At 45.9% G+C, this 14,546-nt stretch overlaps 3 protein-coding genes across 4 annotated transcripts; all 3 read right to left on the bottom strand.

Moving 5' to 3' along the window:
* Positions 1 to 2,154: 2,154 nt before the first annotated feature.
* txnl4a (thioredoxin-like 4A) lies at positions 2,155 to 3,639 on the bottom strand. Its single transcript, XM_029167955.3, has 4 exons — positions 3,479 to 3,639; positions 3,070 to 3,249; positions 2,728 to 2,831; positions 2,155 to 2,639 (listed from the first exon to the last, which is right to left on the bottom strand). Exons 2-4 carry the CDS (start codon positions 3,220 to 3,222, stop codon positions 2,468 to 2,470), a joined length of 429 nt encoding a protein of 142 aa, XP_029023788.1. The 5' UTR covers positions 3,223 to 3,249; positions 3,479 to 3,639; the 3' UTR covers positions 2,155 to 2,467.
* A 428-nt stretch (positions 3,640 to 4,067) lies between these two features.
* Positions 4,068 to 9,741, bottom strand: LOC114865899 (E3 ubiquitin-protein ligase znrf2-like). The gene is made up of 4 exons (XM_029167412.3): positions 8,984 to 9,741; positions 7,656 to 7,751; positions 5,096 to 5,201; positions 4,068 to 4,944 (listed from the first exon to the last, which is right to left on the bottom strand). The coding sequence occupies exons 1-4, from the start codon at positions 9,303 to 9,305 to the stop codon at positions 4,887 to 4,889; spliced, it is 582 nt and encodes a 193-aa protein (XP_029023245.1). The 5' UTR covers positions 9,306 to 9,741; the 3' UTR covers positions 4,068 to 4,886.
* Positions 9,742 to 10,594: 853 nt separating this feature from the next.
* mturn (maturin, neural progenitor differentiation regulator homolog (Xenopus)) lies at positions 10,595 to 14,532 on the bottom strand. Of its 2 annotated transcripts, XM_029166277.1 has the most exons (4): positions 14,390 to 14,532; positions 14,021 to 14,254; positions 12,064 to 12,186; positions 10,595 to 11,775 (listed from the first exon to the last, which is right to left on the bottom strand). In XM_029166277.1, exons 2-4 carry the CDS (start codon positions 14,177 to 14,179, stop codon positions 11,668 to 11,670), a joined length of 390 nt encoding a protein of 129 aa, XP_029022110.1. In that variant the 5' UTR covers positions 14,180 to 14,254; positions 14,390 to 14,532; the 3' UTR covers positions 10,595 to 11,667. The 2 variants fall into 2 exon arrangements, with proteins under 2 accessions (XP_029022110.1, XP_029022109.1); XM_029166276.3 differs by having other exon boundaries at positions 14,021 to 14,439.
* Positions 14,533 to 14,546: the final 14 nt, after the last annotated feature.

Here is a 14,546-nt window from a genome sequence, read left to right as displayed (position 1 = left end):
CCCCTTCAGGTGCTCCAGCGATATTAACTTGACGTGGAAGTGGCCTTGACCCTTGACCTTTAAACACCAAAATCTAATCTGATCATTCTTGTTCACAGCAAATCTGAACGAATCCCCTTAAGGACGAACTGATATATTATATCGCTCTGCTTTGCACCAGTAGAGACACAGCTGCATAATTCAACATCATCTGGTTCCTTAAACAAGACGGACAGAACCAGTGATGGCAGGTTGACGGCAAGAGTTTCCCAACTTTAGCTTGAAAACGTGACAATCCAGAGGTGACACATCGTTGGATGAGACACAGTGACCACAGTTGCTGGGTAAAAGGACGGGGGTGAGCACAATATTTGCGTACGCATGTGTGTGTCTGCATCGGGGCCAACAGGAGAGGCTGCAGAGAGTGGGGGGTGGGGTGTCCCAGAAATGCGTGGTTGCCCCTCCCCCCTCCCCCCCCCCCACGTCGGGCAGACACACGGACGGTGTCAGACGCGAAGAAGAGGAGGGAGGAAAGCACCAGCAGCGAGAGGGGAACGTGGAGGGATGCCAGCGCGTCTTCCCCCTGGCACCGTCACCACCAACGGCCCGCCTGCTGCTCCCGCTTTGTGCACCGCATCCACTCGTATCAGCTGAAAACAGACCCTGGATTAATAGTGTGTAGGAAAAGCAGCTCCGCCTCCTCGTGCCCGTCAACAAACAGAAACCTTCACCGTACGTGCTGCCGTGACTGCATATGTGTCCGGACTGGAGGTTCCCAGTGACCTACGCTCGACCAGCCCCCCTCCCCACCCCTGAGGCTGAGTTTATTAACAGTAATAGGGAACTACAATGCATGATAATCTGAATTATAATGGACCAATGAAGGCGACCCCCCCCCTTAACCCCCCTGGCCCCAGAACTCCATGTGATGTTGTACACAAGCCCTGCAGGGACTGGCCAGACAAAGACAAAGGCCTGCCAGACTCTGTGTTAATGTAAGTGGACAGGACGTGGGCAGCCGGGGGCGGGGAGGGGGGGTGATGCAGGTTGGAGGTCTTCATCACGGTCTCCACACAAAAATGGACAAAATAGTTTGCACACAATATCTAGCATGAGGATTTCTCCTAATAAAAACACTGTCCAACCCCAGAGGTTTTCCCACTGAGGACAGGTGAGGAGGTCGAGTCGTACGTCGGGGAGGGGTTATTTAAACGCTGAAACAAACAGAGACAGACGGGATCAAGATTGGTCCCTTTTCAGCTCATCTATTACTCAATAAATGGGAGTCTGTGTGCAGGGTGAGGGGAACTGTAAAAGACAGAGTTGACAGCCAGCGGATATTAATGGAGCTCATCTACTGACATTTCTCTCCCTCAACCAACTATTTCCTCGCACTCTTTTTCCTTTCTTTCCGTAGATCATTCTCCCACTGATGGATCGCTGCTGTCAGGATGGTGGGTTGAAGATGAAATGCAAACAGAGCAATTAAGACAGATGACTTGTATTAATTATCTTTCTTCATGAGCATTTTACATATTTGAAACTATTTTGTGACGCACTGTGTTTCATCCACAGATTAAACTCTCATCTACATCTAAAACTTATAATAAGAGAAGTTAAACCCTCTCATGAATGTAATGTTTCTATTTTAACAAGGCATGCAGCTCACATTTAGCTTCCTCAGAGACAGTGTAAGTTCACCAAAGACCACTTTTGACTGCAGCCAAAGCTTATGTGACTCTCTCACCTCTGGCAGGCGCTGAAGGGAGACGGCCGCCAAAACAAGCACATACACGCGTTTCTTCCCACAAGACATTACACCGATAAACAGTTATCTCAGCTTAGATATACTGACTAGTATTTTGTCATTATCATTAGTTTTTAATCTTATCTTATACAGCCTATATGGCTATACTATAGTTTTACTATATTTTACTGTCCCATTTTAAACTCATGTTTAACCCATTTTCATTTTTACTGTATATTTTTTCATCCAACTGTATCAGAATAACATTCTTGTGTGATACACCCAGCAAACTTTCATATTCATAATACACATGGCTCCATCTGATGGACGTTTTAGGGCAGTGCATGCTCCCTTGATAAGGGCACAAGTACAGATGATAAGTACAGACATCAGAGCCCTAACAGATTAAACAGAACAGAACTGTTAGACCAGCTTAGTAATCTTTAATTTCAGTGAAAATCAGAAAACTGCAAACATGTTTTCTTACAGTTCGTAATTAAATACTGATAGATGTTTGTGGCAAAAATGAAATAACTAAGCTTGTCGCAGAATCTCTCAAGTCTCAAGTGAAAAATATCTGTAATTACAAACACACACATAATGTAACACAATGAATGTTGAGAAAATTGTCCTGTTTTACCAAAGAAAACCAAAGACTATTCTAGATTTCCGTAGTTTGTAGTCTCTGTCTCCGGTGTCATAAAATATCAGTGAAAAAATCTTCCAAAAAAAGTATAAAAATTAATATCTGTATTTTGTAGAATAATCCTTAGGCGACACCACCAGACCTCTTCCTTTTCGTGCTCCTCGGTACACAGTTTCAACAATGTCTATCATCTCCTGCTTGTCTTCTATTGTCCAGTTGATCTTATTGTTGTTACCAGTTCCCAAGTCAATCATGATATGTTTGTTTCTGTGGAAAAACAGCATTGTGAGAGCAGTGTCTAATGAAAATTTAAAATCCATTTTTGATTTTGCACTGTCTGGTGTAGATGTCATACCTGAAGAAGAACATTACAGTGCAAGGGTCGTACAACTCGTACATCTTGTTGAAGTCGGGCACTTCTGTGATGTCCACCAGGTAAATGACTGCAAAATTCTTGACCTATCAGAGTTAAAAGTACAGTTTTAACCAGTTTGATGGACTGATGGACGAATTTACCTATTTATATGACAACACTGACATCTAATGTACACGTACATTAATTTGTTTTGTTGTCTATATAAAGTCAGGTTAATATGAATGTACCACAACTTTCCAGCAGGCGGCGCTGTGAAACACGTTTCAATACTCTGCTAACGCCACTGCATCGTACACAAGCTGAATCAGGAACTGGTCAAACCTTCTCAGCGATGCTGTATAGAACCTCGTCCATTTTCATGCATGTCGGGTCCCAGTCGTGTCCGAAGCGGATCACCAGGACGCGGTCCTCCTCAGACAGGATGGCTTGGTCGACCTGCCAGCCATTGTGGAGATGCGGTAGCATGTATGACATCTTGACGCTATATTGTCGGTTCCCAAGCTGAAGCACAACATGTTTGATTTTAGTCTCACTTGAAACGCAGTTCAGGTAAAGGTACGTTGCCAGGCAGCAAAATCTAAATTGTTACACACTATGACCGTAATACCAGGACACTGATGTAGCAGTCGACCTGCTGGGGCTAGCTAAAGTTAGCATGCTCGCAAGAGTCTGGGAAAGCGAAGCGTAAAACTGACCTGGTCGCGAATTAACTAGCTCGTCAACCACTCACCTTAAAATCAGAAACAAACGTGTGTTACACGATGACCCAGGTGGTCTGCGTTTAATTCAAACACGAAGCAAAGCTCCGGTGTTTGCTGCTGTGTACAACTGATGGTTTTCGTAGCGAAAACGTTGCCGGGCGCATGCGTCATCACGCACGACGCAGTCTACTGACGTGCTTACGTCAGTAGACTCACGTCATACGTCTTAATAATTTCTTGCCGTATTAACACAGTATTTATTCAAGTTCAAACACAGAAAATGTTACCCAACATAATATGTTGACCTTTAATAAAAGGTCATACAACACATAAGAGAACTTTCCTTTACACAATAGTATTGTAACACACACAAACAATAATATTTCTCATAGCTGTCATTTCCTATTAGGAAATATCTTGTCTTTTTGTCTACCATAATATTTCGATCCTACTTTGTTATCTTCACTGACTTCACTGCTCAGGAATGTATTGAAACTAGTATTTAAACTTTATCTTAATTAATACTTTAATTTCCAGGTTATATATATACACACATACTCATAGCAGCGTGTACAGTCATTCGAATAGAGGAAAGAGCCACAAGCGCTGAACATCAACTGGTGTGCAATTAAAAACATTTATTTTGTGCAATTCATTACAGTACAAAGAGAAATAAAACAAACAAAGGTTGAAAGATTTTAGGCAAACCTTCCAGTCTATGACATAGCAGCACATTATGGCACTCCTTAGAAATATGAATCACCTTTTGACGTTTTAAAATATGTTCAATTTCACCTCTACGCTACACAGTCACATTATGGTGGTTCTGAATGGTCGCACAATTACCAATTTTCACATTGCACTATTTGGTCTAGAAACATGATTGTTTAACAGACGACAGTGATAGACAATTTGCAATACAAGTATTATTTCTAACTACCATCAACACTGTAATCATCCCTTATAGCTCATATAGGCATGTTTTATTCTGTTTGGCTGTATTTTAACATTGCACAACAGCAGCCCTCTGCCTTCCGAGCAAGTCTTTGAACAGACATGCACCTAAATGTCTGGCAACGACTGACGTTACTCTACTGAGTCCATTCTACAAAACCACATCCATCATTTAGAGCCCAGGCTGCAGACGTCCACTTTGTGCCAGCAGGTGGCATAAGGAGCATTCACGTATTTCCTGGAGACAAGAGGCTCCCCCAGTGTTTTTTTTTTTTTTAATTCCACCATGTTTTTGAAAAAAATATCCAAAGTTCATCACAGTTCCATGAGGCAATGGGAAAAAATCCGGTGTACAACAATGTCACACATGAATTTCCTGAGGAGCGCTGATCCTCGGCAGGAGCAGACAGTGTTGGGATGAGGTCAGGGGACACGGTCGACCGCGGTCGTGTTCAGGTGATCGACGCCGTCCTCCTGCTGCTCCTAGTCGGCAGGATGCTCTGGACACGAGCGGTTCACCTCAAACCACTCATCTATGCACCTGAATCAGGAAAAGGATAATCAGCAAGTTGAAGTACATGATGGTAAGCAATTATAATGAAGTAGATTGGCGTCATCAGAGCTGCTAAGTTACTCTATATGTTGATTGTAGCAGGTCAATGCATTTATCCAGCTACTGAGCCATAGTTTACCCTTTATGGTAAATACAGAGGCAGGGCAGTCTGGCAATGGTGTCTCCCTGCTCCAGCTCCTCTAAACAGATGGCACATTCCCCAGAGTCTCTGGACAGGATGTCCTCTGAGAAAGACAATACGGACAAAGACAGACTGAGCAAAGAGCGGCCTCGCACACCGAAGTATGAATCATATGTTCAGTTCAGCCAGTGATTCATGCAGAAACCACTGTTTAAACACTTGCTGCTAGGATACCTGTTGTCATCTGTGCTCACGTGAGAACAGGTTTTGCATTATGCTTGCAAAGAGTGAAAACATGCATCGTTCAGTGGGAATAGGTTGTGTGATTTAGAACTGCCCTGATAGCACAGTATTCAAAGTCAAGAAGGTAAACTTTCTGATCACATAATTCATCACATAATTCTGAAATCAATTAGGTTTGAAGTTTACGTTGCTGCAACAAATATGTACCTGCGTATTTGTCAAAACAGTAGACTAACTCAAACAAGCCTTTCCCATGCAGCAAAAAAGAGAGCAAAGAAAACCTCATTCAAATGTGCTTCATAATATTTGAATAGGTGGGAGATAAGCAGATGTCTGTATTTTCTTTAATGCATCTGCTGCATGTGATAGGCTCAAATATGCTACCTGTGATTTGCATGTAACAGTTACAGTTCATCGTGTGGTGGCTGCTTATAAGGTGAAAGGTGTGTGTGCGTTCACATGAACGAACAACAGCAGCAGGTACACAGGAAATGTGCGTCTCTCTTTCCTGTGTGTGTGCACATACAGTAGGTCTGTGTGTGTAGACGGCTGCTGAAAACGCAGCTGTATTCGCTTTGAGCTATTTATTTATTGTACGCTGTTCTAGTTCACTTGTGTTTCTGGGGATTGAAGGTTCCTAAAGTGAATGACTCACACAATGTCTCAGCTGCTTAAAATGCACAGTGAAGAGACTGAGAATCCTCAATGTCATCTGAGGATTCCAAACCCTGTTGCAAGAACTGTGTCGAGCAAAAATGCCTACTCAGCGGAAATCACTCTCATTCAACACAACCTGCACACAAATGTGTAAGCAGCAACCAGTCTGTCCATCTGTAAAAGATGAGACCTCTGTGTTTCTGTTTGCAAACACAGATCAAAGAGACTTAAGGTGAACGTCCCAGTATTTCCAGTTCTTCTTCTCCCTATAAATATCTTTAGCTTCCTATATGTTTATTTTCCAGTATTTCTCCAGGACAGTTTGCATCATATAGAATGCCCACATGAGCCTGGCCTGGATGCTTCATTTGGCCTGTCAGCAGGAGCTTACGCAAACAGAAATACCTGCACATAACAAGAATACAATAAAAAATTAATTAAAAAGACTCTTGACAGGTCGTCTCTAAAAACAAAAAAAATCCCACTGGGAGAAAACAATGACAGGCTTGTTTGGCTTTATTAGATCATCCTATAACTATGTCAACAATCAACGAACTGCAGCGACTAATGGCAGACAATAAAGTTAAAGGGGTTTATAATGATAGTGATGACTATCCTGTGTGTTCACTGCTCATTAAGTGTTTTAGTGAGTGAGCAGCTCTGGAACTCGTTTTTCCGGTGTTACAGACAACGCAGCATGCTTTGAATCAAGCACATTTACTTTCCATTCTTAATCCTCATATAGTTTCGCTCCAGTGCATCACGTCCCCATAGTGTCAGTGACTCGCACACAGCCTGACATCACTCAACGAGCGGCTTGCTGTAGACCATTGCTCGCTGGCCGCGTGTTTCACCCACGAACACTGGACCCTGTCAGTTGGGTTTGTGTGCAGCTGTTCCTCACGATGTTACGGCAGCAAAGTGAGAAGATATGAGCATCAATAATGTTTGATTATGGTAGTTGTGATGTGTGTCATGGCTGTTATAAATTATTATGATATATTTTGTATAATAATGCATGTGTGTGTGTTTTTGATATATGTATGTTACATACATACATATATGTACATATACACATGCCTTAACACTATTATTAGTATTGATATTAATTTCACAGGTAAACCTGTTATTTAGTTATGAATGTGACATCCCTATTTATTTACTTTGTGCCTATTGTTTGCTTAATTGATTTGTTTGGTTTCAGCAGCTGGTTGCAACGCCCGCACACACACACACACCCCGACGCACAAACTCAACCTGTCCACCAACACAGCAACACCACACAGACTCAGAATGGACTAAATAAAACCCAAAATAAACCTTGAATCAAGAAGGTATTTCTTATATACTCATCATCACAATTCTGCATTCAGCCTAATACATGCTGCTTGTTGAACTGCTGGACAGGACAAAGTCAGGAGCTGCTGACTCACTGTTCTGGTCATATCTGAATTCCCCGAATGCAGGGATTTCACATACAATTGACAGTGTTCCAACTGCGTTATTGTTCCTTTATTCTTAAAATAAACACTTCCTCCTAAAGCTCATTGTTGTTTTGTTTGTAATTTAAAGTAAACCTGTAAAGGAGAACTGAGAGATACACAGTATAAAAGGTCACTGTGGCCTCGATTCTGCCCTTTCACCCCCTGCTTCTTACTGTTGTAGGTGAGACGTGACTTGCTGAAACACATGAGCAGGTGCTTCTCGATTTCGTCCGACGCCATGAACTTGGAGCAAACGGGACAGTGGAAACCTGCGAGGGGAAACACAAAGAAGAGGCGCGTGAGGGTCCAGATGTGCCAACGGTTCCGCTGCAGCCTGGTATTGACGTGTACACAGGTTTGTGGGCTGTCGCGACCTCAACACCTGGCGGCGCCCAGCGGCTCTGTGTGCTGTAAACACTTTGTTACCTTTCCTCCTGTTTTCACCCTTAACTGTCACTTCCAACGTCTAACGGCACGCGAACGCCTCATTTGACCCACGCACACACTTCCTCAGTGCTGTGCTTCTCAGCGGCCTTGGAGATTATTAGGGCAGCAGCTGCCTGACCTGAGACAAGCTAATCGCGTGTTTAGCGTCGTAAAACCTCAGCCAGGAAAGGGACAACAGACACATTGACAACTGCGGGGAACACTTATCTCCGTGTTTGCCGGGAGCCACATGTTTGTGTGGGGAAGTGAGGTGATGAAATGAGATAAGGCGGCATACATGTCAGGAGTTGGGAGTCACATGGACACAATGAGCAAAGGTGATTAAAGCTATTGATTATTAATCGTTAAACTACTCACTGGAGGAATCAAAATGAGAGAGATATAAGATATACCTTCACTGAGTGAGTCATGAAGGAACTCAGATAGAAAATGTTGGATCTTTGCTCTGTGAGCTTGTGTCTGGATGTTAGAGTTGTACAGCGATGGTTGTGTTGTGTTAATTTACGCCTTGTGTTGTTGTGATCTGCTCTCGAAGACAGCCCCACAGTTATGAAACATCTAGACGTGTGGATTCAGGAAGTTTGTGTGTGTGTGTGTGTGTGTGTGTGTGTGTGTGTGTGTGTGTGTGTGTGTGTGTGTGTGTGTGTGTGTCTGTGTGTTTAGGCAATGTGTAACCAGCAGGAAGCTCTTATCTGCTGACCTACATAACACACTCTTCCCTCTCAGCTGGAGTGAAAAGCACAAACCGTTTTTACAGCACAGAAGAGAAGCAGGAAACGAAAACCGTCTCTGGTCCGACAACCACCTGTAGTTACAATAAAAGTGCACAAGCGCTAAACAATGGGCCCAGTCACCGGCCAGGTATCACATGTCAAATGGAAAATCACCCAGTGACTGCTTTGATTAAAGCTTTGCAGGGCAGCAAATGTGAAGTAACAAGTTAGCTATAAACACTAGACCTGAAGTAAACTTTTACATGTAGTGAACAATAAATTGATTTGTCTGTTAATACTTTTATTTTGAAACTGTAGTAACAAACGCGTTACAGACTTACCTCCCAGCAGGTGAGGGGACAGGTGAGCCGGCAGGGACCCTATCAGCAGCCTGTGGCCCTCGGGGGGAAGCTGATCCTCACCATCCGGCCCATCCAGACTCTGATTCAGCACGTGTGACCCTGACCTGCCGCCGGCCGGTATGCTGAGCCCGGAGCTGGTCGGCCCCCCACCTGTGTAACGGATCCGGGGGCCATCTGGTCCATTTGTGTACCTAAAACCCGCAATCCTTTCCCCTCCGCTGGCGTTACCAGATGGGAGATCGGAGCTGGAATAAGCCCGAGTTCTGCCATCAAACGCCGTGTTGCTCTGTTTGGCCCCCATGTTGTCTCAGGCTCAGGATTGGAGTGCGCTTTATTTTTGTAAGTGGCTTTTTTAGCCTCGAATCATCATGACGTTCAATCCCGCAGGTCTGAAACTGGCAGAGGAAAAACGAACTAACACGTGAAAAGCAACAGCGACGGGATCCAGCATCTCAAAGTTTTATTGTGCGCTCTGTGCGTAAAGTGCGCACTCGCTGACGCATAACTTAATTTCCAACTGGTTGTTTTTAAGACCTCTTCCCTTCAGAAACTGTTCTAAATATAAAGGCAAAATCTCTTCGGTTCCGCCGCTTCTGACGGCAACACAAGCGCGAGCCTTGATCCAAAGTTCGCCCGGTTCAAGTTTGTTTTTGTGCTCATCTGCGGCCGTCTGGAAAGAAAAATAAAAGCAAGGATTGCCCTCCTCCCCGCGAGGCAGCTCCGTCAAACAACACAAAGTTCAACCCATTAACATAAACTCACCTTCAAAGTAAAAGTATTACATTTAGCACAAGTCAGTACGTATTAAATGTCACATCTCTGAAAAGCAATCTGAACAGTTTTGTGCGCCTTAGTCTGCAATAATTGTTTGATAGCATGTGTTATATTTTTTAATTGTGCTTCCAAGATTTTATTCCTTTAACAAGTTTCTGCTGTCAAACAAAAGGAAGATTCAAGAATCCAAAACTATTGTTTCTTTCTATTCTGCTTATTCTTTTAAATAAACAGTGTAAGAGGAAATAATAAAAACTAAAACTAAACTAAGAGAATATATGAACACTTAGATCTGAATTTCTAACAGTCACATGTTACACATGCATTCACATAGTTTTGTATTAAAAACCTATCCTACATAGGATGCCTATGTGGAGAGGTATTGTTAATCATTACTAAAGTGTGAATATCTTTTAATTAATGTCCCTTAGTAGTTTTGCCATAAAAGTGTTATTTGACTACCTACCTGTGAAAGAAGTGCAACAGAATAAACGGTTTGTATTCACCTTTGAAACGCAGTGGAGTAGAAGTATTATAGATACTGACACTATAGTAAAGTGCTGCAAAATGCGTCCTGTGACGGTTCATTTCCAAACCACCGCCACGTCTATGCTTTTATTTTGAAGGCCAGCCAGCGGCATCCTGTCTATAACTCCTCCCAAAGAAAGGGTGCGTCAGGTGGTGCGTGACGTCAGCCCCAGTAACACCAGCAGCAGGTCACCAGTCCACAGTGTGATATGAAAAGGCCTCCATGTTGGGCGTTTTGTCTCCTGCTAACTTCAGGCCGTGAAGAAAAAACGGAAACATAAGCCGCTCAACAGTCAGTTCACACGGTTTATTGAACAATTTCACACACGTTGGAGGTCGAACGGAAGATACACTGCATGAGAAACATTCAAAGAGGCGATAAAAAGACAAAACGGTTACCATAAGCCAAAGTAAAGGTCCACCTCAAACAGTCTTGCATGTGGTTGATGATGATGGTGGGAGGGGGCTGAAGCATCGCAGTGCACTGGATGTGACATACAACAACACACCATTAGATCAGACTTCTAACAGGGGCAGGCAGAGGGGAGCGGACAGATAGGGTCTCCTCCCCGTCCCATCGCCCGGAGGAGGGGGGGGGGCGGCCTGTGCACTTACTAAACGCATGGGTCGAGAAGCCGGTTGAAAGCAACATGCACAAACGAGGTTTTTGGCAAAGATTGTGCTGAGGGGCAAAAAGGGGGGCGAGCTGTGAACCACCAACAACCAGGAAGACTTGAGGACGGAGGAGCTAAAGGGGGTGAGTCACCCAAACCGGGAGGGGCCCAAGGCTGCGGCACGGCTCGCGCATCTGCATCTCCGTCCCGCTGCCGCTCCTCGCCCGTTCGCCTGCCGCGCCGCGCTCCTCTCCACAGCCCGCGGGGGGAGCGCGTCGCGGTGGCGCCCGGCGGCGTTTCTGCATAACGAAGCCGGCCGAGGCGGATGGAATATTGCTGTGCTGTGGAACTTCAACTAACCAGATGGTGGATGATTATGATAGTTGCATTGTACACGGCTGCCGCTCATGTAGCCCCAGTGTGTGTGTGTGTGTGTGTGTGTGTGTGTGTGTGTGTGTGTGTGTGTGTGTGTGTGTGTGTGTAGGTGTTTATTACGGGGGGAGGTCAACAAAGTGCAACAGTGTGCACTCTTTGGGAAGCAAAGCCACTGAGACATTCAAGAACATGGTGGTGCATTTTTTAGCAAGTTGTCTGTATGTGTGTGTATGTGTGTGTATGTGTGTGTGTGTGTGTGTGTGTGTGTGTGTTTGAACCAAAGTGTGGTGTTGGTGTGCGCGGGCTGATGACGTGAGGCCTGGGGCGTCACAGCAGCTCCACTCCAGCTGCAGGCCTCCCTCTGAGGGTTCATCACTGCTGGCTGACCCCCATCTGCTGGTGGTCGGGCCCCGGTTCTCCCTCCATGTCGGCGTGGTAATGCTCGAAACTGTCGTCCTCTATGTCCGGGAGACCCAGCAGCTGCCGGAGAGACAGAGGAGGAGACAGCGGCGTGAGGAGCGGTAAAACAGAGTCGGCACCTTTCTCCTTTGAGCCTCCACCTTCAGTCTTTCCAGTCTGTGATCACATGTATTGATGTGACCTGGACTGATACAGACCCACTGTCTCCTGGCTATGTGCTAAGCTAAGCTAGTCAGCTGCAGGTGCTAAATAGTGCACTTACATCAGGCTCAAGACAGTTTCTAATGTAAATGAAGGAGTTGTCTCTTTGCTTGAAAAGCAAAGCCCCTTTAAAAGTGGCTTCCTTACAGGCCTGAAGGAGGTGAAGACCTTCTCCAGCACCTCCAGCAGAGTCTTCTTCCCACAGGAGGAGATGTAGTCCTGGGCCAGCTGTAGGAAGGGAAGGCAGTCCTCACTCTCGCTCCACACATGCTGCACACAGACGCACATCAGGAAACGTTAGCAGGTGAATGGGAGAAGAAGGAAGACGGGAAAGCAGAACGGTATCAGTACCACATCTGGATTCACAATGGCAGATTACAACCTGGGTTTATCAGATGCAATACTCCTGGTCCAATTATGAGCAACTTCCCCATTAGCGCCACCTCAAAGCGCTTACTGGAAGTGTGAGATAAAGGCGTACATTAAGTGGGAGGGGCTGACGGAGCAGGGCCGGCAATCTGAGGCCACACCGGAACATGTGACCCATGAATGACCCACGCATCATCCACTCATGTCCACTGTGGTTAGAGTGAGCTGATATACTGTTAAGACACCTATGAGAAGTCATATGCACTGACTAAATACCACACACACACACACACACACACACACACACACACACACACACACACACACACACACACACACACACACACACACACACAGGTTAGTTCCTAACAACGGTGTCGAGTGTCCAGGAGCTGATCTTACAGCGCCCTCTAGTGGCTGATGCACTGGACGTCCACAGCTTTGACAAAATCAAAGTACAGTAATCTCTCTCTCTCTCTCTCTCTCGTTCTCTCGCTCGCTCCTTCCTTGTCAGTGTGTGCGTGTGTAGGAGGGGTAGGGAGCATGTAAAACACGCTGCTGATATCAGTATTGATCGAACAACAGTAACTAGATCTTCTGCAGACTCTTATGTGCACGTACAGCAGTTGAACTAAGAGAGAGATGTGTGTGTGAATGCAGTTAAAGCACGGGTTCCATTACTAAACTTGGAAATGAACCACATCTAAACCTATGTGTGCGACAGTTTTTTTTTGTTTTTGAACCATCTGCTAGGTTTTTCTCCGTAATGATTTTCCCAATGACACGTTTTGATCATGGGGAAGCGGCCATAAGCTCTCGCTCGAGCAGCTGCCGTGACGCGCTGTTTACGGGACGAGTCCCGTTTCATCACGTGCGCGCGCGGCTCTGCAAACACAACGGAGGCACGGTCAGCGTGACATAATGTGTTATTGAGTGAGCAGACGCTCTGGCTCGTGGGTCATCTCCATCTGCTCCCCTCTGTCACTGAGCAGGAGGAGGGAGCGGTGTGCGGCTCCGGCCTCAGGAGCTTTAGGACTCATAACACTGCACCACACTGGATCAGCGTGTCGCTTTAAGAGCATGTGGAGGATCTGTGCAGGCCTGTAGCTACTGGGCTCGTTGCTCGGCTGCTCTGATACTGCTCAAGATTTTTATTGCTCAGAGCAAATGAAATATTGGCAAAGGCGCCGTTCCTGACATCATAAAGGAAATAAAATATATTAATACAAAAAACACCATCATTTACGTAGCAACAACCTCTTGGATCATGTAAGTGAGTGGATAAATGTGGAAACGTTTAGATGCAAGCAGACCATTATTGTCTATAAATAACAGACATTATAATCAGAACATGCTGTAATTTCGATCTCCGCCGATAGAATTCTTCAGGCTGCCATTGTATGCTTTTATTCTGAAAGTCCCGGGCCTTGTGTTTCTCTACCTGCCTGGTGTGATGGTGTTGTGGTTCAGAGGGCTATCGCCGCTGAATGTGATGGAGGCGAAAAACACCATCGACGGAGCGGAGAGGGGTGTGCACCCACACTAAAATGACATCATCCCCTGCGCTCCTCGCCCCAAAGCCTCTCCTCCCCTCCTCTGTCATGTCCGCCAGCTGGAAAACCGGGACCCAACCGGGACAACCCCACCTCCAGTCCACCCTCGACACACCTACAACTACACACACACACACACACACACTCATACAGCAGCAAAGGCCCCGCAGAAGCTCACTTACGAAACTGTCGGTGCCGCCGGGACACAGCACGTAGAAGGAGACTCCGGGCTCCGCGTAAAAGTCCAGCCGCCGCTCGTCGTCCTCCTCGGCGAAGATGAGGTCGAACGGGTTACCGGAGCACCATTTCTCCGCCGCCTCCACCAGATGCTTGAACTCCATCCTCTGTTCTCCGGTCTGCGCTGTCCCTGGCTCCGTAGCTCGATGTCGATCTCTCTGTCCGTCACGGTGATGATGCTCAAGACACAAATAACATCTGATCGGACCGCAGCGGCAGCAGCAGCATCAGCAGCCTCCACTATCGCATCTCCTCTAGAGCGTCGTCTGCATGGCCCGGGAGCGCGGATGACACTGTTGGTGCATAGAGCCTACCGGGTCTGGCGTTCATCCGCTCTCAAAGCCCCATTCCTATCTTCCTCCCCACGTTATGAAATCAGCCCGTCGGTCGCATACATGCATACGCAGGGCGACGCCGGAAAAAACGCGATGACGAACAGCGCGGCTGGGCAGCCGTCCATATCCGAGGCCC

This window comes from Betta splendens, chromosome 11 (genome assembly GCF_900634795.4).
Source record: "Betta splendens chromosome 11, fBetSpl5.4, whole genome shotgun sequence".
NCBI classification, from domain to species: domain Eukaryota; kingdom Metazoa; phylum Chordata; class Actinopteri; order Anabantiformes; family Osphronemidae; genus Betta; species Betta splendens.
This window is presented reverse-complemented; position numbering and strand designations above follow the sequence as displayed.